At 36.2% G+C, this 24,078-nt stretch overlaps 1 protein-coding gene and 1 pseudogene across 3 annotated transcripts; both read right to left on the bottom strand.

Annotated features, from left to right (window-relative positions):
* Positions 1-2,308: 2,308 nt before the first annotated feature.
* LOC107769324 (G-type lectin S-receptor-like serine/threonine-protein kinase At4g27290) lies at positions 2,309-10,346 on the bottom strand (annotated as a pseudogene).
* Positions 10,347-12,110: 1,764 nt separating this feature from the next.
* On the bottom strand, positions 12,111-21,497 carry LOC107785042 (G-type lectin S-receptor-like serine/threonine-protein kinase At4g27290). Of its 3 annotated transcripts, none has more exons than XM_075235471.1 (8): positions 20,367-21,490; positions 19,883-20,202; positions 13,744-13,860; positions 13,463-13,587; positions 13,185-13,395; positions 12,863-13,100; positions 12,632-12,782; positions 12,111-12,544 (listed from the first exon to the last, which is right to left on the bottom strand). In XM_075235471.1, the coding sequence occupies exons 1-8, from the start codon at positions 21,311-21,313 to the stop codon at positions 12,242-12,244; spliced, it is 2,412 nt and encodes an 803-aa protein (XP_075091572.1). In that variant the 5' UTR covers positions 21,314-21,490; the 3' UTR covers positions 12,111-12,241. The 3 variants fall into 3 exon arrangements, with proteins under 3 accessions (XP_075091572.1, XP_075091567.1, XP_075091578.1); XM_075235466.1 differs by having other exon boundaries at positions 13,744-13,866; positions 20,367-21,488; XM_075235477.1 differs by lacking the exon at positions 12,111-12,544 and having other exon boundaries at positions 12,631-12,765; positions 13,744-13,866; positions 20,367-21,497.
* Positions 21,498-24,078: the final 2,581 nt, after the last annotated feature.

The raw sequence follows: 24,078 nt of genomic DNA, 5'->3' as shown, positions 1-24,078 counted from the left end.
ACTTAATGGACTTTGAAACTTCAAACTTCTACAATCGATGCCGGAACCTATCAAATCTCGTCCGATTGACCTCAAATTTCGCACACAAGTCACATTCGACATTACGGACCTATTCCAACTCCCGGAATCAAAATCCGACCCCGATATCCAAAAATTCCACTTCCGGTCAAACTTCTCAAAACCTTCGAATTTCTAACTTTCGCCAAATGACCCCAAAATGACCTACGAACCTCCAAATCCACATCCAGACGCGCTCCAAATACCAGAATCACCTTACGGAGCTATTCACAAACTCGGAATCCCAAACGGACATCAATAACATTAAAATGCACTTCAACCCAAATTTATGAAATTCTTCCAAAATGCCAACCTTGCACAATAGGCGCCAAAATGCTCTTGAGTCATCCAAAACCCGATCCGGACATACGCCCAAGTCCAAAATCATCATACGAACAAGTTGGAACCTTCCAATCCCGATTCCAAGGTCGTTTCCTCAAAAATCAAACCTTAGTCAATTCTTCCAACTTAAACCTTCCGAAATTAGAATTTTCTTTCCAAATCAACTCTGAACCTCCCGAAATTCAATTCCGACCACGCGCACAAGTCATAATACCTGAAGTGAAACTACTCAAGGCTTCAAACCGCCGAACGACATGCTCAAAATGACCGGTCGGGTCGTTACATGGTGTTATATACACATATATTATATGTATATGGGATATGGGGAAAGGTTAAGACGTTATATACGCACCACCACCTCATCAGCTGGTATACGTTGATTATTTCGCCTACAGTGACTGAGATGATATGATGGGATACCCACAGAGGCTTGATGATGTTATGTACGCATATATCAATGCATGGTATGACATTTATACGCATATGCATGACATTATAAATGTTTCATGATTCACAGATCTATTCAGACTTACAGGTTGAGTCCTTTTCTCCATGTTTCTTTCATGCTTTTATATACTAATTTTTATGCCTTACATACTTGGTACATTATTCGTACTGACGCCCCTATTGCCTGGGGCCTGCGTTTCATGCCCGTAGGTGCGGGTAGACAGGTTGACGGTTCTCCATCTTAGGATCCTTGCTCAGGGAGAGTTGGTGTGCTCCATTTGATCTGGGGCTGCTATTGAGTTTTGATTCGATCCTTTTATATACATATGGTTATGACGGGGCTCAGTCCCGTCCTCTATACAGTTGTACACTCTGTTAGAGGTCTATAGACAGTCATGTGTAGTTGAATAGTATGTGGCCTTGTCGGCTCGCCCTACCATATTCCATATATATATATATATATATATATATATATATATATATATATATATATATATATATATATATATATATATATATATATGTCTGTGTGTGTGTGTGTGTGTGCGCGCGCGCGCGCGCCCCTTTTGGGCATGTTTTCCCATGTATGTTGTTCATATGAATCAGTAGTTTATTTTCAGAAGTTATGCATGACCTACACATATTTCATGTTTATATCTTAGACATATGCTTAGGGGTGTTCGATAGGTAGAACTCGGGCACTCATCACGGCCCATCGGTTTGGATCGTGGCAATACCGACCAATTTTGGTCGGTATATTTGAAAACAATTAATTAAGTTTTTTTTGGTAAATAATATGCAAGTATGATCAGGTCTTGGTCAAAGATTGACCAATTTCCGACCGACATCGGTTGGAATTTTCATATCTTTATTGTGGAACCACTATTTTCGTTGTGAGAAATATATTTTTTGACTTTTGTGACCAATTTACTCTTTTTCCGACCAATTTCGGTCGGTTTTGTTTCCGACCAATTTCGGTCGGTAATCTTTGGACGGGTTGTGCCCGTTTTCTAGTAGTGACTAATACCGAATGAATTGAACGAGTTACATAAACTTACCTTACTTTTACGCCTCTAAATTTTTGTCATAGGATTGTAGAAGCTTGTTAACATCCAGTCAATAGTATGAGTTGATTAAGGCGTGTTTATATTCTTTATATACTATATATCCAAGATTCTATGCTAATTTGACCAACAGAGACCATTGAGTAGAAGATCCCAACTTTTATACAATCTGCAAGTGATCTCCTATACTAACATCAAAACAGTCTTTTCCTATGCCTTTTTACCAAAGTAAGATCGTTCACAGAACCATTAAAGTTGTATGTTACAGTAACATGCAATTAGAATTGCAGTTGTGCTGTTACTAGTCTTAGTTATAGGGTTTATACTGCTGCATTCTTAAATATATACGAAATGTACAATTGCGAAGGATGTAAATGAATAGAATACAACTTGTTTCCATCCTTTCCGTTCTTCTTCAGCCTCCACTCTTCTTCAAATAAACCTGAAAATGTTCTCAGTAGACCTTAACCCCCTCTCCTTGATCTTAAAGATGAGGTTTTTCCTTATATGTCAAAGTGTACTTTTATCCGTATAAATTTGCACACTCACTATGTATTACATAAATTTCAGATTTTCTTATGATTTATTAATTGGATGCACAATGGGCTTGACCGTATTACAAAAGGGTTAACTGATAAACTCAGCTGACTCTATCTGTTGATTCCATTGAATTCCTCTCTATGAAAAAACCAGGCTGTTTTGGTTGAGGAAGAACCAGACCTTCATTTCCCAACCAGAAAACTACTGATGCCATTGTAGGCCTATCCTCTGGCAGTTTTTGGACGCACAACAAACCAACTTGAATGCATCTCAATAATTGAGATTCTGAAAATGATTCTTTCAAACATTCGTCCATCAGTTCCAACGCTTTGCCTTCATTCCAAAGTAACCATGCCTAAAGTAACAAACAGAACACATTTATACAAAGGCATTCACAATAGAAAGAGTGACTAACGAAACAACTTAGTTTTGTGCTGTATCTGCTTACATGTCCCAAAAGATTGTGATGATGTTCCAAATGACTAAATTTCCTGTTCCTTTTGCCACTAATTATTTCTAGAATGATTACGCCGATACTGAATACATCTGATTTTACTGAATATTTCCCATCAACAGCATATTCTGGGGACATATATCCACTGCATCAACTCATCAAATTTTAAGTTCATGTACTGATTGAATATAATAAAGATTGTATGATGAAGGTTTGTAGAACTTACTAAGTCCCTATTACTCTCTTAGTTTTTCCTTCCGTTTGGTCTCCGCCAAAACTTTTGGCAAGGCCGAAGTCAGAAATTTTAGCATTCAAGTCACTATCTAATAAAATGTTGCTGGTCTTGAGGTCTCTATGAATAATTCTAAATCTCGAGTCCTGGTGAAGATAAAGAAGACCTCGAGATATTCCCATAGCAATTTCGAAGCGGTTCTTCCATGGAAGTGAGGCATTTCTGCTTGGATCTGCACAATGTAGGCCTAATCATTGAGGGCTGCAGGAATGTTGAGGACTTATCAAATACTAGGAGTAGTATAGTTAAAGAATCATTACCAAAAATGAAATAGTCCAAACTAGTGTTTGGCATAAACTCATAGATTAGCATCCTTTCTTTTCCTTCAAGGCAGCAACCCAAAAGCTTGACAAGGTTCCTGTGTTGCAGCTTGGAAATGAGAACGATTTCATTTCTTAACTCTTGAACGCCTTGTCCAGAATACTTTGATAGCCTCTTTACTGCTATCTCTTGTCCATTTGGTAGGATACCCTACAATGTTTTTTAGCAACAGTCAAATGTGCCACTTCTAACTAGAGGTTGAAGATCAAAGTTGATTTACCTTGTAAACTGGTCCAAAGCCACCCTCACCAATCACATTAGCAGAGGAGAAGTTTTTAGTGGCACTAGCAACAGTAACTAAATCAAACAATGGCAACTCGGGGTCTTCGTTTCCAACTTCTGCACCTGTCAGTATATATTTGTCGGTCACGAGCATGATATTAATGAGCTCTTCCATACAACAGATTATAAAAAAAGAAAAAGCAACCCAATCTTTTGGTAAAGGTGAAGAATATTAGCTAGATGGAGATTTTCTAATAAAGAATATTAGACAAAGGTACCTCTAGTATATTTTTCTGTTCTTCTGTTCTTTCTTTGGAAGGAAAACCAAGCTACAAAGCTGAGGATAAAAGCTGCTACCACTGCTGAAATGATCGCAATCAGGGCTGACCTCTTTCTCCTCCGATTCCCGTCTGAGTCTATTCAAGAAATAGTCCATAAGCAGTCTTCAATTGAAATATGAATTGGCCATTTCAGTATGAATTGTTTCAGTGATTTGTTTTTATTTTGTTATTGAACCTCTTCCCCTAAGCTAGTAATGCTTTCGGGTACTGGACTTTCCTCATCTACATTCGCGCTGCTTCTCCTGGCTGCATGGTGCTTCTACAAAGAGAGTTGAAGCACCTTCAGATTTTCAGTGTGCAGTACTTACTGAAAAAGTAGCCAATTTCAAGCTGTACTGGTAGTTAGAACATCTTTTCTGTTAGATGACCAAAGTACAGCGGACTATCTCAGGTAGTATCTAATATTACTCTGAAGCTAATATGTTTTGTGCAGCAAAAGTTTCAAGAGGTCAAGTTAGAGGCGACTCCAATATTTATAGTGATCGATTGGGCCAGATTTGGTGTGAATCGTCTCTCTCTCACACACACACTATCTCTTTGGCCAGAGCTGAAAAGTGTACAACCACCTAAGTTGCTCGGACTCGGGTGGGATTGTCTAATACGGGTGCGGATGTTTAAGGATACGGTTGCGAGGATTCTGCTAAAAATAATTCAAATATCTAAAAATAGAGTTATAAAAATATTTCTAAATTATGAGACATTACGTGAAAAACTTGCAAGGTATTCTAAGAAGGAGAAAAATATTGATCAAGAGAAGAATGCGATAAGAGGAAAATGAGTGACATAGAAATGTCTATATACAAGGTATTCAATTTTCTTTAAAATTTCACTTATCTTTTATTTTTATTTCAAATCTGTCCCCAATTTCACACTCGATTTTGGTCAAAGTACCCAAAATCGGTTTATCAGACCCGGTATAGATTCACACTCACACCCACGTTGTGTGGACATAGGTACCAAACTATAAGTGAAGTGTTCGAGCGACTTAGACAACCACACTCTGACACATGGGCACCAAACCGTAAGTGAAGAGTCCGAGACTTAGATGACACATGGGCACCAAACCGTAAGTGAAGAGTCCGAGACTTAGACAACCACACCCTCTGTTGACATCCTATATCTTCCTTGACGTCTAGCATATCTTAAGCCTTTACAAGGGAGAAAACTTCTCCTTTAGCAATCCTTTTAATTTATCAGTGTGCTAATTGTAGTGCCATACAAGAAGAGCGTAAGGGTCGCTGTCACACTATTTGTAGGACAAGACATTTATCAGCTCCTGCTTGTATGGCACCTCAAAGGGGGGGAAATGCAGACAAGACACTTGATGGATGATAAAACCTTAGACAATTTTTCTTATGTTTCAGTAAGTTAGCAACACCACCCGGTCGACTCAGCGGCAGATCTAAGATTTTGAGTTCATGGGTGCTTAATTTTTTTTGACGTAACGTTACTATGTATTATTATATTGTATAAGTACACAACTAGTTGAACACACATGTGAAAAAAGTTAAGAAGAAAACTCATATTTTAATATTATGGACACAGTAAATCTGTGATGAATATGCAATTGGCCAAATAAAAAGAAGATCGGTGGATTTTACCTTTCTGGAGGAACTGTTTATCTTTAAAAGGGATTGAACTTTGGGATTTCTTTTAAGATGATTTTTTTCTTTGCTATAGAGAATTAGGTAAATTAAAAGAAAAACATAAAGCTAAAAACAAAGGTTAGCAAAAAAGAAATTTAAAAAAAGTAGTATTGGGTTAAGAAAGTGTGCTTGAAAAGTAAAAAAGAACTAATTGAGAAAAATATTTAAAAAATAAATAAAAAGAAGAAGAAAGAAAGTAGCCTTGAATATAAGGAAAGGAAATTGTTTGCTTGGTTAAAAAAAATACTGTGGTGAGATGGAGTTTCGAACACCCGCCCCAAGCAAGATTTAATCTTCCAGCACCCTTTCCTAACCGCAGCACCCATCACAGTTTATTTTACCCAGGTGCTTTTTGACCTTTATATATATTTTCTTAAGTTTTTTATGGAGTTATACCTACATTAAGTTAAGGTTAATGGGTGCTTAAGCACCCAAATTTTACATGTAGATCCGTCCATGAGGGTCGTCATAGTTGGTTAAAAGTATTTTTATCATTTACGAATCAATTAACATATTACCAACTATTACAGCACCTAATCAACTTTAAATCAAGTAAGTACATAAGATAGTAGAGTTCCTTCAATTCTAAAGAGTTGTGAATCTATATTGTATAATAAAATGAGAAAATGGTACAGGGTAGGGTCATTACCTAATTCTGAAGCAGCGACTCTCACGAACAGGTCTTGCTCATTGTGGCTCAACTCTCTAATATCAATGAGTTCTCCAAACCATAGTAAGCATCCACTTCCACCATTTATAACATCAAGATTTGAGTAGGCTGTGCAATTGCAATCAGTCAAGCACATTTTTTTGCATTCTTCAAGGTTCATGCTCTGATTATACCACGAGTGTCTAGAATCCGGCATTTTAATACCCGTCATTTTAAGAAAATCATCTTGGTTACAAACCAAAGAAGTTCTCCTTACACAACCACTAGATCAGTCCGCTGCATACCATTGATTCGGATACCTGTGAAGACATAATTATGTAATCAAAATAAACTTCCACTTGCTTGACCTGGGGATAAGAATTTAGCCATGGGGCGAGGGAGCTTGTGAAGACATAATTAAATAACTAAAAATGTGCCCTCCCTAATAACTTAAGAAGAAACAGTCACACAATTAAACAAATACCTAGGCTCGAAACCTCTCAGACAGTCACATGGAGGTGAGTTATTGATGTTGCAGCTTGCATAACGTCCACATAAAGCAAAACGATCACAGTTACCAAATTGTGTTGTCAAGTAGAGAAACCAGCTCTGACTGTGCTCTATCCATGTTAGGTGCTCTACAACCCCATCTGTGTCGATCACCACCCTGGTGGGCAGGGACGCATTCATAATCCTTGTGTTGATATTGTCTTCTCTATTTGCTTTGTGTGTGATTGTGTGCCAGTTAACCCTCCATCTTCCGCAATAATTGGTATCAGAGCAAGGGTTTGAGTTTCGGCATATAATCTAGGGTTAAAATATCTTCATCATATTCAACAAAGTACGAAATAGAGAAATTTGATAGGGGTTTTAGTTTCAGTCTATGAAAGATTAGGATGAAATCATCCCTGTGTTACAAGGATTATGGAAGGCAATTGATGAGGATTTTCTTGAAGAGATGAAAGAGACAGAGAAGGCAGACCTAAAAGAGAGGGCTTTGAGTACCATCTTCATGAGCGTTACAAATAACGTTCTTCGAAAAATTGCTGAAGAAACTTCTGCATCAATGGCATGGAAGAAGCTGGAAGATCTGTAGTCTAAGAAATCGCTGAATAACTGTCTCTACCTGAAAAAGAGGTTATACTATCTCCGTATGAACGCGAAGGTACACCTGATAAAACTCACCTTGATGAATTTAATTCAATTACAATGGACCTGAAGAATGTGAATATCAAAATTGAGAGTGAGGATCAAGCCTTGATTGTGTTATGTTCTTTATTACCGTCTTATGATACTTTTGCCGATATACTGCTATATGGGAAAGATAGTATTTCACTGAAAGATGTTAGTAATGCACTAAAGTCTAAAGAGTTGAAAAGGAGCTTTTCAGACAGCAGATTTGAGGCGAGGGTCTTGTGTGTAGAGGAAGAACACAACAAAAAGACTTTAACAGGAAAAAGCCGACCGCCAGATCGAAGTCTAGAGCAATGAAGCAAAACTGTTATGAGTACGAAGAGCAAGGTCACTACAAGATAGATTATCCTAAGCTGAAAGAGAAAAGAGGGAAGCAGAAAATAGATAATTCTGCAAATATTGTTGACACTAGCAATAATTCTGATTATAGTGACTATGTAGAGGAAGTCTGTGCTATGATTTCTAGTCACGAGCAGAATTTCTGGGTTCTTGATTCTAGTGCTAATTTCCACATCTGTCCACACAAGAATTGATTTACAACTTACAAGCAGACGAGTGAGACTGTCTACATGGAAGATGATAATCTATTACCAGTAGAGGGGATTGGTAACATCAAATTGAGAATGTTCGATGGAATTATCAAAAACATTGAGTGTTAGCATATTCCTCGGATAAAGAGAAATTTGATTTCCCTTTCGATTTTGGATGATCAAGGGTATCATTTTCATTCCGAGAATGGAATACTTAAAGTGTGTAAAGGCTTCATGGTACTCATAAAGGGTAAACTGCATTCTTAATTATATCATCTTCAGGGCAGTGTAGTTGAAGGTGAAGCTGTTGTAGCTCCTGAAAAAAGTGATCTAAATCAATCTCAGTTGTGGCACTTGCGACTTGGTTATATGAGTGACAAGAGATTGTCTTTGTTGAGCAAGTAGAATTTGCTGGATGTATACAAAAAGTAAGTTTTGAATTTTTGTGAGCATTGTGTGTTTGGTAAACAGACAAGAGTAAAATTCAGTAAGAGGGTAGAGCACAAGACCATAGACAAGTTAGATTATATGTACATTCAGACTTGTGGGGTCCAAACAGAGTTCCCTCCAAGAGTGGTGCCGGGTATTTTATGACTTTGATTGATGATTACTCAAGGATGGTGTGAGTATATTTTCTGAAAATAAAAGATGAGGCTTTTTCGACATTTGTTAAATGGAAGACAATGGTTGAGAGGCAGACGGAAAGAAAAGTTAATCATCTTCGGACTAACAATGGGTTGGAATTTTTCAATAATTTGGTTCGATAATTTCTACAGCATAGAGGGCATAGTAAGACACTGTACTTATGTCAGAACACCATAACAGAATGGTGTTGCAGAATGTATGAACAAAATGCTTTATGATAGGGCACGAAGAATGCTTTCACACTCTTGTGTTAGCAAAGATTTTTGGGTTGAAGCAATCAATACAACTTGTTATTTGGTCAACAAATCTCCATCCATAACTATTTAGTTCAAAACTCCTTTTGAGGTTTGGTCTGGTTCGCCAGCTGATCATTCAAATTTAAGGATATTTGGTCGTCTCGCTTATGTTCATGTGAGGGGTGAAAAACTTGAGTCGCGGGTAAAGAAGTACATATTTTTAGGGTATGCAATTGGAGTGAAAGGTTATAGGTTGTGGTGCACAGATCAAAAGACTCTATGGCTAATTATCAGTAAGAATATAACATTCAATAAATCTGCCTCAATGGACAGTCAGAGGGAGACGACAATAGTAGAAACAAATCGTGGTGTCAGTGACCGCATAGAGCTAAAAATTGAAACCTCACTAGCTCGGCACGGTAGTTCTAAAGTAGAGGAAGTGGAGGAGGTTTAAAATATTGATCAAGATGATAATATTGATGCACCTGCCCAACAATAACCATATAGCATTGCAACAGGCAGAGAGAAGAGAGTGATTAACCGACCACAAAGTTTACAAACGTAGTTGATGGGAATTTTCTTGGATATACGAATCCTATGAGATTTGCTTTGGCAGTTGCAGAGATTGTTGATAATTTTGAGTGTTATAGCTATTCAGAAGCTATTTTTAGTGTAGAACCAAATTGACGGATTAGTGTTATGGCTGAAGAAATTGAGTCTCTTAACAAGTTTAGATGTTGCCTAGACATGGTTGATGTGTGCGGCAATGGGTAGAGCCCTTGCGAGGGCTGAGGGCAAGGTAGAGAAGCGTGTTCCTATTGATGAAGAAAATTCAAGCCAAAAAGAAGATTTGTTATTTGTGGCTTGAATTACTTCCTTGTATTTTTAGGAAACCTATAATCCCTATAGGTTTGGCAAAACTCATTATTCCGTTCCTTGTCAAATTAGGAAACCTTTCTCTTATAGGTTTGAGACTATTTGGGATCTATATATATGGGTGGCAGTTGGGGATTCTATAGATTGTATTGTGCTTTTCTTCTCATCATAGTGGAAAACTCTCTGCTTTTGTCCCCGACGATTAGGCTTTGCCGATCCTTGTTAAATCCTTATGTTAATTTTTTTTTCTATATTTGCTTTGTGTGTGATTGTGTGCTAGTTAACCTATGATTACGTAACAAACCCAGACGACAGTTCCAGTTGCTATATTCTTGTACCATATGCCAACATAGCGATTATTGGAATTTCCGGGGCTGAAAAATCCAAGTTCATAAAAATCGCCAGCTGAAACAATTGTGTCACCATCTCTAATGGGTTTATCTGTAGTGATCGTGTCTAATGCTGCGGAAGTTAGTAAGACCAAGAGAAAATGGGATCAAATGAATGAATAACTGAAATGTGAATTGGAGTTATTGGAAGCATCTTATCGAAATGGCTCATTTTATTTGTTTCCGAGAATTCTTAGTGAAGGTTTATCACGGCTTCTACATTTTATTGGCAACAACCTAAAATTTTCTCCTGTGAATTCTTTTTAACTTTTTTACGAGCCAATCACTTCAGTTTACTGATCAATTGAACAATATCTTTTCCCAATTGAGTAATTCGTTCAACTTAACTGTTGGAGGCATGAAGGCGGCTAAGAGCTAGGATGTGAAAGTCTCAACTGTTCAAAGTTGTACACCTTTGACTCTCCAGTTCCCCAGTTGCAGATAAAAAAATATTTACAAACTTTGTGTTTATTAAAGCAATAAATGCACGATGTAAATACTTAATGGTGATTAAATTAATTGATATTGTCACCTCATTTTAATATGTCTGTTAAGATTTAGACATACCTACTAAGAGAACTATTCAATTAATTGCATTACCCATAAGTACTATGACCTCTATTCTCCTTTAGTAATCCACAACGAACCTTGTAGTTACTTGAGAATACTATAAATGAAGTACGTATTTTATCACAATACCCACAATAATAATACTCTTTTTGTTTCAATTTAGATAACGCATTTTACTTATCGAGAGTCAAACTGTGTGAAGGTTGACCAATATTTTAAAATATATTGTTATCGTATTGACATGAGAAAAATTACAACTTTTACTACTTTTCGTGTAGTTTTTGAATATCCAAATTTTAATTTTAAAATACTAAGGTGAACTAATTTAATTTAGCTTCAAAGTTTAGTCAAATTGACTCTCGATAAGTGAAATATATCATCTAAATTGAAACGGAGAGAGTAATAAATAGTCTCAATAATACGAGGAAATGATTTGAAATGAGTAGTTAATAATAAGAGTAAAAGAGAAAGTAATATTTTTCCTCTATATTTGCTAAAGTGAAAAAAAATAATTGTTGGCAGATACTTGTCATTTTAGACACAAGAGAGAATTAATTATTCTCTTTTCAAATTAACCCTTTAGCATCAATTGTTCCAGAATTAAGAAGCACGTAAATAGACAAAGATTAAAGAATTAATAAGGAGACTAGACTAGTCAAATTGCTGTTTTTATTAATATTTTCTTAATGAGAATGTAAAATCTTATCCTGATAGCAAAATGGGAATAGAGAAAAAGTAATTTTTTAAAAGTGACAGAGAAAAAGAATATGAGGAAATATACTTTAGTTCAAACATCATGTAGGTATAAATATTTTCCGTTTCAGACCAACCCCTTTACCCTTCTTATCAGTGTTCTTCCTCTCACTGGCTATTTATATTTGTGATGGAGAAGGGAGTGATGGAAAAGGATACTTCCTCCAACTTTCTCTTTTTCCTTTTCCTGATGTAATCAGTCGGGTCAAATTGAACAATTTCAGCTTTAAGGTATTGACGCATTTGTTTCTTCTTTTTTCCTTTCATATTGTGATAAAGTCCCCATGTTACATTCAACTGAGGAAAAAACAGAGGACAAGTTTAATCTTCTAATTGAACTCTTGGAATTTGTTCAGAAAGAACATGGCGAAGCGTTATTGCGTAATGTTTTTATACGAAGAAAGTGTATATCAAGTCATTTGCCCTACCACGATAAAAACAATAACAAAAAAAAAAAAAAAATGTCTAAGTAGGGTGGGGGGTGTGCGCCTTGTGTAAGCTAGATGAGCTGTTTCCTATAAATCCTCGGTTGAAGAAAAGCATTCAAGAAAGGTTTGAAAAAATATTGTCAATAAACTGTCAGTTTTAGTTACTCCGTCATATATACACTAGTACTGTTGAAACAAGACAAAGTAAATGCATTTCACTTCTAAAATCCAATTGTATTTTATGTCTATCTTGGCTCTAGGACTGTTAACGACACGTTGTTACTGAGACATCCTTCATCAGCTGACTCTGTTGATTCCATTGAATTCCTCTCTACGTAAAAACCAGGCTGCTTTGGTTGAGGAAGAACCAAATCCTCATTTCCCAACCAGAAAACTACTGACGCCATTGTAGGCCTATCCTCTGGTAGTTTTTGGACGCACAACAAACCAACCTGAATGCATCTCAACACTTGAGATTCTGAAAATGATTCTTCCAAACATTCGTCCATCAGTTCCAACGCTTTGCCTTCATTCCAAAGTAACCATGCCTAAAGTAACAAACAGAACACATTTATACAGTTGCATTTACAAAGAGTCAAATTAAGGGATCGAAGTTCTGCGCCATATATGCTTACATGTCCCAAAAGATTGTGATGATGTTCCAAATGACGAAATCTCCTGTTCCTTCTGCCGCTAACTATTTCTAGAATGATTACACCGATGCTGAATACATCTGATTTTACTGAATATTTCCCATCAACAGCATATTCTGGGGACATATATCCACTGCATCAACTCAACCAATTTACGTTCATGTACTGACCGAATGTAATAAAGATTCAATGGTGAAGGTTTGTAGAACTTACTATGTCCCTATTACTCTCTTTGTTTTTCCTTCCACTTGGTCTCCGCCCAAAATTTTGGCAAGGCCAAAATCAGAAATTTTGGCATTCATGCCGCTATCTAATAAAATGTTGCTGGTTTTGAGATCTCTGTGAATAATTCTTAATCTTGAGTCCTGGTGAAGATAAAGAAGACCTCGAGATATTCCCATAGCAATTTCAAAGCGGTTCTTCCATGGAAGTGAGGGATTTCTGCTTGGATCTGTACAATGTATCATTGAGGGCTTGCAGGAATATCGAGGACTTATCAAATACTAGGAGTAGTATTTAGTTAAAGAATCATTACCAAAAATGAAATAGTCCAAGCTAGTGTTTGGCATAAACTCATAGATTAGCATCCTTTCTTCTCCTTCAAGGCAACAGCCCAAAAGCTTGACAAGGTTCCTGTGCTGCAGCTTGGAAATGAGAACGATTTCATTTTTTAACTCTTGAACGCCTTGTCCAGAATACTTTGATAGCCTCTTTACTGCTATCTCTTGTCCATTTGGTAGGATACCCTGCAATTTTCTATCAACTGTCAAAAATACCACTTCTAGCTAGAATCTCAGATCAAAGTTGACTTACCTTGTAAACCGGTCCAAAGCCGCCCTCACCAATCACATTAGCAGAAGAGAAGTTATTAGTGGCACTAGTAACAGCAACTAAATCAAACAATGGCAACTCCATCTCCTCATTTGAAACTTCTGAACCTGTCAATAATATACATTCACCCGTCACAAACATGATATTAATGAAAATTTGGTAAAGGCAAACAGTATTAGCCAGATTAAAGTTCACCTAGGTCACACAGAATTCAGGGTTAACAATTTTCTAGTAAAGCTGTTTGACAAGAGTAGTATATTTACCTGTTCTTCTTTTCCTTCTTTGGAAGGAAAACCAAGCTAAAACGCTGAGGATAAATGTTGCTAGTACAGCTGAAATGACAGCAATCAGGGTTGACCTCTTTCTCCTCCGCTTCCTGTCTGAATCTGTTTAATAATTAGTCCATAAGCAGTCTTCACTCTTCAGTAGTGAATTGCATAAGTGTATTACTTTTATTTTGTTATGAAGCCCCCGCAGACTTGGTAACAATAACTTGTGAACCAATGCTTTCAATCTGTCAGATTTACTGAAAAAGTAGCACATGTTTAATCGATATCGAGCTGCACTATTAATTGGGACATCTTCTCTGAAAGATGACCCAAATTAAAGTACAGTAGCACTATCTCATGTAGTAGTATCCAGCAGTACATGATGCTTATATTCTTTGTGCAGCAAAAGTTTTAAAAGGTTAAGTTATTGGTTCACAGTTGGTGCAAATTATTATATACACATGCACACACTTTCATGGTTCAGACCTCTTCTCTTACTGCTCATTACAAATCACAAATTGTGTTCTTGTGAGAAATTCGAGTTAATTGTTGAAACTTGAATTTCGTTGGCTTTGTAGAATCCTGGATAAATTCTGCCACCATCTTCGCAGTAACGTAAGTCAGAGGCTAAAATTCCTTATGGACAAGGATTACACTATCAAAACCAGTCTTTTATTGTTCCCCAACTCTATAATTTTCCTAACACCAGCTACTAAAGCACCTACTCAACTTTAATGTCTATCAACTATCAAGTAAGAAAATAAGATAAGTAGTAGATTTCCTTCAATTCTAAGGAATTGTGCATTTCTATTGTGTAATATGGCCAAATTTTCATGACATTTGCCATGACATAATATTCATTATAACAAATTTGTGGTTCATGACATTTGCCATGACATAATATCCATTATAACAAAATTGTGGATCATGACATTTGCCATGACATAATATCCATTATTAGGCCAAGGATTTCTTGCTATAAATAGAGGAGTTTCTCCTCATTTGAAAACACACCAATTCAAGAACTTTTCACTCTTGTCTTTCTTTCTCCTCCTTTATTTCATTATAGAGTAGTTCGTAAGAGAGTGAGTGTTGGGAAACACTTGTGTGAACTCTTTCTTTGGAGTGATCTTGTGAGGTTATTCTCTTAGGGTATTTGGGATTAATTAGAGTATTTACTCTAATTTTGTACTCTCTTTTGTACTCTTGTTGGTATAGTGAAATTGCTCATCTCCGCTTGTGGACGTAGGTCACCTTGACCGAACCACATTAAATTTGTGTCTTCTTTATATTCTTTAATTGCCGTTATTATCAACTTTCATTGTCTTTGTTATTGTCATTATACCATTGTTTGGCTAAATTTTGCACTACCCGAGTTCCCAATCCTAATAAATTAGTATCAGAGCCAGATCTAACCGGGTTAGTTTAAATAGCCAAAATGACTCTAACAAAGTCTTATGTTGAGAAATTTGACCGAAGTGCAAACTTTGGAATGTGGCAATTAAAGATGGAAGCTATCCTAATTCAGGATGGCTTAGATTTGGCACTGCAAGGAAATGAGAAGATGCCGGATAAAATAGCAGACGAGGAGTTTGCCGTCATAGACAAAAAGGCAAAAGCAGGTATTATTTTAAATCTTTCAAATGAGATTTTACGTGAAGTTGCAGGAGAAAGCTCAGCCAAAGGCATATGGGAAAAGCTTAAAACCTTATATATGAGAAGAACAGTAGAAAACAGGCTTTACCTAAAGCAAAAACTCTACACTTTTCGTATGGCTGAAAGTACCTCTATACTTACTCATCTTGATACTTTTGATTCTCTTCTTATGGATTTAAGTAACATAGATGCTGAAATCAAAGATGAGGATCAAGCTGTGTTATTGCTTGTTTCCTTACCCAGTCGTTTAAACATATAAAAGATACTATGCTTTATGGAAAGGATAATATCTCTTATAAAGATATCAAATCTATTTTGAAATCAAAAGAACAAATAGATAGAGACATTATTGGAAAAACTAGTGGGAACCAAGGGGAAGGCTTATTCATAAGAGGTAGATCCAATAAGAAAGATTCAAGTAGTGACAAACCTAAATCAAGGTCAAAATCCAGATACATAAATGTCATGTGCAAATATTGTCATAAGAAATGTCACATTATTTCTGAATGCTTTAAATTGAAAAACAAAGAAAAGCATACAGAAAAGAAAAATGAGCACAAAAATACTGACACTGCCGAAGCAAGTTTAGCTGCTGATGAGACTAAGGAAACTATTTTTTTAGCAACTAATAATAGTTTCAAATATAACAATGAGTGAACTTTAGATTCGGGTTGTTCTTATCATATGTGTCCCAGTCGGGATTTATTTACCACATATGAATCTATTGGAGGTGGAGTTATCTTGATGGGCAACAATGCTGCCTGCAAAGTTATTGGAAAAGGTATAGTCCGAATCAAAATGCACGATGGTGTGGTGAGAACTCTCACCGATGTTAGACATATTCCTGACTTGAAGAAAAATCTCATCTCTTTGGGCACTCTAGAATCTCTTGGGTGCAAGTACACAGGTGAAGGTGGAGTTCTGAAAATTTCTCATGTTGCTCTTGTGATCATGAAAGCACGCAGATCTGGTACGTTGTATACTCTTTTGGGATCTACTGTTACAAGTGCTGCTGCAGTTTCAATATCAGATAAATCAGATTCTGACATCACCAAATTGTGGCATATGCGATTGGGGCATATGAATGAAAAAGGTCTTTCCATCCTCAGCAAAAGAGGTCTCTTATGTGGCCAAAGTACCGAAAATATAGAGTTCTGTGAACATTGTGTGTTCGGAAAATAGAAAAAAGTTAGCTTCAAATCTCCAGCGATTCATATAACAAAAGGTACTTTGGATTACATTCATTTAGATCTTTGGGGTCCTTCACGTACCCCATCAAAAGGTGGTGCCAGGTATATGTTAACTTTCATTGATGATTATTCAAGGAAAGTTTGGGTTTATTTCCTAAAAAATAAAAGTGATGTTTTCTTAAATTTCAAAGAGTGGAAAATTTTGATTGAGAAGCAAACAGGAAAACAGGTTAAGCGGCTTAGAACAGATAATGGCTTGGAATTTTGTAATAATGAATTCAACGAATTTTGCAAGAATAAAGGAATTGCTCGACATTGTACTGTGAGAATGACACCTCAGCAAAATGGTGTGGCAGAAAGGATGAATAGAACTCTTTTGGAAAGGGCTCGTTGCATGATTTCAAATGTTGGGTTGACAAACACCTTTTGGGCAGAAGCTATCTCTACAGCTTGTTATATTGTCAACCGAGCTCCTTCTGCACCTTTGAACTTTAAGACTCTAGAGGAAGAGTGGTCAGGTACTCCTGCTAATTATTGTGATTTAAAGATATTTAGTTGCCCTGCATACATGCATGTAAATGATGGAAAATTAGAGCCAAGGGCTAAAAAGTGCATTTTCCTTGGGTATGCATCTGGGGTGAAAGGATACCGACTATGGTATCCTGATCCCATGGCACCAAAATTTATAATTAGCAGAGATGTAACCTTTGATGAATCCTCTATGTTACATTCTAGAAAAGAGTCTTCTAGTTCTTGTGATACAGATAAAGGAAAGTGTACACAGAACCAGGTGGAGATTGAGGTTGGCATTCCTTCTGAGCCAAGCTCATCAACTTTGGAGCAAAATACAGTTGAAACTCCTGAAGTTGAGACATAAGCTGAAATTCCTGAAGTTGAACCAGAATAAGAGGAGTATTCTATAGCCAAACATAGACCAAGAAGAGAAGGTAAATAACCATTAAGGTTTAGAGATTATGTTGCATTTGCTTTTTCAGTTGCACAGGAAACTGAAGAAATTGGAGAACCATCAAAATATTCAGATGCAGTTTCTGGTGCTGACTCAGCCAAGTGGCTGATTGCAATGAATGAAGAAATTGAGTCTCTCCACAAGAGTGGTACTTGGTCTCTTGTGAAGCTGCCATCAGGAAAAAGAATTGTTGGTTACAAATGGGTCTTCAAGAAAAAGGATGGCATTCCAGGGGTTGAAGATGCGAGGTATAAGGCACGATTAGTTGCAAAGGGCTATAGCCAGGTACAAAGAGTTGATTTTAATGATATTTTCTCACCTGTTGTTACACATAGCTCTATTCGTGTCTTGCTTGCCTTCGTTGCCATGTATGATTTGGAATTAGAACAACTTGATGTTAAGACAGCTTTCTTACATGTCGAACTTGAGGAATAAATATACATGCATCAACCCGAAGGATTTGAAATTGAAGGAAAAGAAGATCATGTTTGCTTGTTGAAGAAATCCTTATACGGATTAAAGCAGTCTCCAAGGTAATGGTATAAAAGGTTTGATTCCTTTATGTTGGGTCATGATTATTCGAGGAGCATGTATGATAGTTGTGTTTACTTCTGGAAGTTAAATGATGGTTCATTTGTGTACCTATTATTATATGTTGATGACATGCTCATTGCTGCTAAGGATTTAACAGAAATTCACAATTTGAAAAGTCAGCTGAAAAGTGAATTTGAGATGAAAGATTTGGGAGCAGCTAAGAAAATCCTTGGCATGGAGATCAAAAGAGATCGAAGAGCCAACAGGCTATTTCTGACCCAGAAGAAGTACTTGGAGAAAGTCTTAGAGAGGTTTGGCATGAAAGATGCTAAACCAGTTAGTACCCCTCTTGCTGCTCATTTTAAGTTATCAGCTGTTCAGTTCCCGCAGTCAGAGGAAGAAGAGAGGTACATGGCACAGGTTCCTTATTCCAGTGCAGTCGGCAGTATTATGTATGCAATGGTTTATACACGTCCAGACATTTCACAAGCAGTGAGCGTGGTAAGCCGGTATATGGCTTGCCCTGGTAAAGCACATTGGCATGCTGTGAAATGGATTCTCAAATACTTGCGAGGTACTTCAAACACATGTTTGGAGTTTGGGAGAAATACTAACACTTTGGTTGGTTTTGTAGACTCAGATTATGCAGGTGATCTTGACAAAAGAAGATCACTGATATGCTATGTATTTTGCATCGGGGGGTGCTCTATTAGTTGGAAAGCTACATTACAACATATAGTAGTTTTATCTACTACCGAAGCAGAATATATGGCAGTGACCGAGGCGATCAAAGAAGCTTTATGGTTGAAGGGTCTATTTGCGGAACTCAATTTACACCAAGGTGGTATTACCATTTTCTGTGATAGTCAAAGTGCCATTCACTTGACTAAAGATCAAATGTATCATGAGAGGACGAAGCACATTGATATAAAGTATCATTTCATCCGAGAAAACATTGCTGAAAGAAAAGTCTCTGTTCAGAAGATCAACACTAGAGACAATCCTGCTAACATGTTCACAAAACCTCTTCCAGTGTCCAAGTTTAAGCTTTGCCTGAACTTGATTGACATTTATGAAGAATGATTTTGCCCATTGGGAATTTTTGCGGAGAAGGTGAAGCAAATTTATTATATATAAGCCGAAATTAGGCCAAGGTGGAGATTTGTAATATGACCAAATTTTCATGACATTTGCCATGACATAATATCCATTATAACAAATTTGTAGTTCATGACATTTGCCATGACATAATATCCATTATAATAAATTTGTGGACCATGACATTTGCCATGACATAATATCCATTATTAGGCAAAGAATTTTTGCTATAAATAGAGTAGTTTTTCCTCATTTGAAAACACACCAATTCAAGAGCTATTCACTCTTGTCTTTCTTTCTCCTCCTTTATTTCATTATAGAGTATTTCATAAGAGAGTGAGTGTTGGGAAACACTTGTGTGAACCCTTTCTTTGGAGTGATCCTGTGAGGTTATTCTCTTGGGGTATTTGGGATTAATTAGAGTATTTACTCTAATTTTGTACTCTCTTTTGTACTCTTGTTGGTATAGTAAAATTGCTCCTCTCCGCTTGTGGACGTAGGTCACCTTGACCGAACCATGTTAAATTTGTGTCTTCTTTATATTCTTTAATTGCCGTTATTATCAACTTTCATTGTCTTTGTTATTGTTATTATACCGTTGTTCGGCTAAATTCTACACTACCCGGGTTCTCAATCCTAACATATTGTATAATAAAATGAAAAACATGGTACAGGGTAGTGTCATTACCTAATTCTGAAGCAGCGACCCTCACGAACAGGTCTTGCTCATTGTGGCTCAACTCTCTAATATCAATGAGTTCACCAAACCATAGTAAGCATCCACTTCCACCATTTCTAACATCAAGATTTGAGTAGGCTGTACAATTGCAATCAGCCAAGCACAGTTTTTTGCATCCTTCAAGGTCCATGCTCTGATTATACCACGAGTGTCTAGAATCCGGCATCTTAATACCCGTCAATTTAAGAAAATCATCTTGGTTACAAGCCAAAGAAGTTCTCCTTATACAACCACTAGACCAGTCCGCTGCATACCATTGATTCGGATACCTGTGAAAACATAATTATGTAATCAAAATAAACTTCCACGTGCTTGGCCCAGGGATAAGAATTTAGCCATACGGCGAGAAAGCTTGTGAAGACATAATTAAGTAATTAAAAATGTGCTCTCCCTAATAACTTAAGAAGAGACAGTCACACAGTTTAATAAATACCTAGGCTCGAAACCTCTCAGACAGTCACATGGAGGTGAGTTATTGATGTTGCAGCTTGCGTAAGGTCCACATAAAGCAAAACGATCACAGTTACCAAATTGTGCTGTCAAGTAGAGAAACCAGCTCTGACTGCGCTCTATCCATGTTAGGTGCTCTACAACCCCATCCGCGTCGATCACCACCCTGGTGGGCAGGGACGCATTCTTAATCTCGTATTTGTAGTAAATTTCCTGCTGATTAATAACAAACTCGAAAGTATAATATATATTTGGTTTAGAATTAGGGCTACCACTAAATGCAATACCGTTCCATGGCCCTACGTTATATACTATAGATGAATTTTTCAGCACGACCAATTGCGGGTACCCATGAGAATCAAGAAAGTCTACATATTCACCAGGAGCAGGATCATCAGTGCTCTTCCATGACGATATGTACCAATCCATGCCCGTGACCAAGTTACGTCCAAGCTTCATGCCAGGTAATAAAGTATTTCCTGGATAGTCAAAACTCTGCCACACGAGATTAATTTCCGCGTCTCTGTCATTTCTGTCACTGACAACAAGGTTCCCAGAATCCAAAATCCGTGCTTTTGGATTTTTTAAGGATCTTGATGAGTTTGATGACCAAATTGAGGCATTGGAACTGTTGACAAGTACAAGAGTTCCATTGGGTTTAAGTGTTAACATTCCTGAAGTGTCATTCAATGGAATGTTTCTGTTGGCAACCCAGACGGCAGTTGTAGGTAATAGCTTCTTGTACCATATCCCAACATAGCGATTCTTGGAATTTCCAGGGCTGAAAAATCCAAGTTCATAAACCCCACCAGCTGAAACAATTGTATCACCATCTCTAATGGGTTTATCTCTAGTGATCGTGTCTAATGCTGCAGAAGTTAGTAAGATGAAGAGTAATTGGGAACAAACAAATAAAGGTAGCCCTTTCATGAATTCTGACTCATGTTTTTAGTTGACAAGGTTAAAGCCTTAAAGCCATATTATAGGGGACACAGAGTGAATTCCACTAACTTTGACTGACAAGGCTAATTTTCCCTGTCCAATCTAAAGTTATGTTCATTATTCGTTTATATAAAGAAAATGACAAGAAATCTTATTTGCATAACTGAAATGTGAATTGGATCTTGGAAGCATCTTAAGGAAATAAGCTAAATATATGTATGGTTTTGGAAAACTCTTAATGAAGGTCTTTCACGGCTTCTTTATTTTATTGGCAACTACCTAGAATTTAGAATTTTCTCCTGTGATTTCATTTTAACCTTTTTACGAGCCAATCACTTAACTGTGAATAGTATCACTTCAAAATTGAATAGTTCGTTCAACTTAACTGCTGAGACTTGAGAGGCATATATAAAGGCGGCTAAGAATTACATTATTAGCATGTAAAAGTCTGAACTTGTTCAAAGTTGTACGCCTTTGACTCCCCAATACCCACTTATAAACCGGTGTTTGCAATAAATCTATGCTATGCCCCTCCACATTTGCTTTTATTATTTAATCTTCGTTAATTTTTATATAAACTTTTACCTTATTTTATCACCGAGCTATGCTAAGTTAGTATTATTGGTGGTTTCTTTTAATATGTCCTTTAAGGATTTGACACTCCTATTAAGTAAAATTAATTAATTAATCACATTAATCATAAAGGATATATGAGTAAATCCTCATATCTCTTCCTTAAATAAAATAATAATAAATGACAATACGTTTTTAGAATAGTAAAGGTGTGACGAGAAAAAGAAAATTCATGTCTTCTTAGCTTTTAAATTGCCAAATACTTTTACCAAATCTTTTAGATAAAGTGAAAAATAAAAGAATGTGAAAAAATATAATTCAGTATAAACATCAAATACGTATAAATATTATTATCTTTTCAACGGAGAAGGGAGTGATGGAAAGGGATACTTCCTCCTCCTTTTTTCTTTCCTTTTCCTGATACAATCAATCAGGTCAAAATAAAAAATAAGATTTCTACCATTTCTCATTACATATTTCATAATATTGACGCATTCGTTTTTTCTTTTTTCTTTTCATAATGTAAATCGTGGTAAAGTCACCATATCTCTTCTTCTTTTTTCTTTTTCTTTTTTTCATTTTATTTTAAGAGAAGTCACCGTTTAATATTCAACTTAGAGGAAAAAACAAAAAGACTAGTTTGCCATGCTAAATATAATCTTCTACTAGTCTTCCTGGAAGTTGTTGAGAAATATCTTTCCGAAGCGTTATTAATGTTTATACAGTACAAAGAAGTTATTGTTATAAATATATTATACTCCATTTAGTACTCTTGTATAAATAAACTTTCTAAAAAATCTTATTCATATTGGATTTCACTGTAACTATGTTTATCTATTTAGTACTTTATTGGAAATAAGCCTCCTGAAGAATTTTATTATTTCGACACTCCGTTGTGGATAAATATTACTCTTGTATAAGATTATCTATAACTGGTACAATAACAGCTTACAAGCAGCTTATACAACAGCTTGCAGTAGCAGATTACACAACAACTTCCCTTCTTGTATAACTAGAAGAGATTTTAGTTCAATATATACATCAGATTAAAGTTGAATAATATATCAGTTTCTCTCTATACTTGTCTTTACTTTACAGATTTTATTTTATAACATGTTATCAACACGAGACTCTACCATTTTGAGTAATTACTTCGAATTTAATTTCTATTTCAATGTTCATATCAATGTAAAGCGACACTCTTACGTTCGTAGTTAGATCTTGTTCATTCCGAGCATCATAAGGCAGATTATATCCTTGAGGTGGCGAATTTTTCTTTTTGGCAGTAGTGAGCCGAGGGTCTATTGAAAACAACCTAGAGGTAAGGTCTGCGTAGACACTACCCTCCCCATACCTCACTTGTGGGATTTTACTGGGTCGTTGTTGTTATTGTTGTAGTAGTGATGTAGATATCACTTACATCTGGACTGAAAATATGCGTAAATTAATTTGAGCCTTTTGCTTATATTTTAATATCTTTATCATCGCTTGCTTGGTTATATGTTACGTATATAGTACCTATTTTGGTATTTATTTCCATCCTAATTATCTTAATAAAGGATTATAAAGTGGATAACATTATTAGATCCACTTAAACTCCAGTGGAGTTTGCAAGAAATATACAACCACAAGAAGTGGTTATGTTTCGTATATCTCATTGTAACTAACTTTTGTTAACCACCACAAGTGGTATATGCCTATGACCACGCGAAATGATGATTTAGGCTTTCTATGGTTACTATTGAAGATAAGCTAGAGAAATATTCTCTATATTACATACACACCTCGATTTGCTTCTGAAGTAGTAAATATTTTAAAAGAGGTTGCAACATCACAATTTGATATGATTAATGCGCGTTCAGATAATTATGTTTGATTTCCTGAAGGATGATAATTTTTGATAAATAATAATCTATTCTCTGAAATGAATGTGACAATATTAATAAAGCCGTAAATATGAACGCGCTCTTGATGTAAATATATTATGATTCACCTCCATAAGAGGTAATATGATTGAAAGAATATATACTCAATTTTTCGTATTTTAAATTTGCTCCCGAAGAAGTAACACAATTGAAATTTCCTCCTCAAGTAGGAAAATATTATGAAGAGGTGTTTTCTTGTGCTTAAACAATTATTTTATATTGTTTATTTGATTATGATTTTCTCTCATGATACTT

The sequence above is a fragment of the Nicotiana tabacum genome, chromosome 2, assembly GCF_000715075.1.
Source record: "Nicotiana tabacum cultivar K326 chromosome 2, ASM71507v2, whole genome shotgun sequence".
Taxonomy (NCBI): Eukaryota; Viridiplantae; Streptophyta; class Magnoliopsida; order Solanales; family Solanaceae; genus Nicotiana; species Nicotiana tabacum.
The sequence above is the reverse complement of the archived record's forward strand: the minus strand, read 5'-3'. Positions and strand labels throughout refer to the sequence as shown.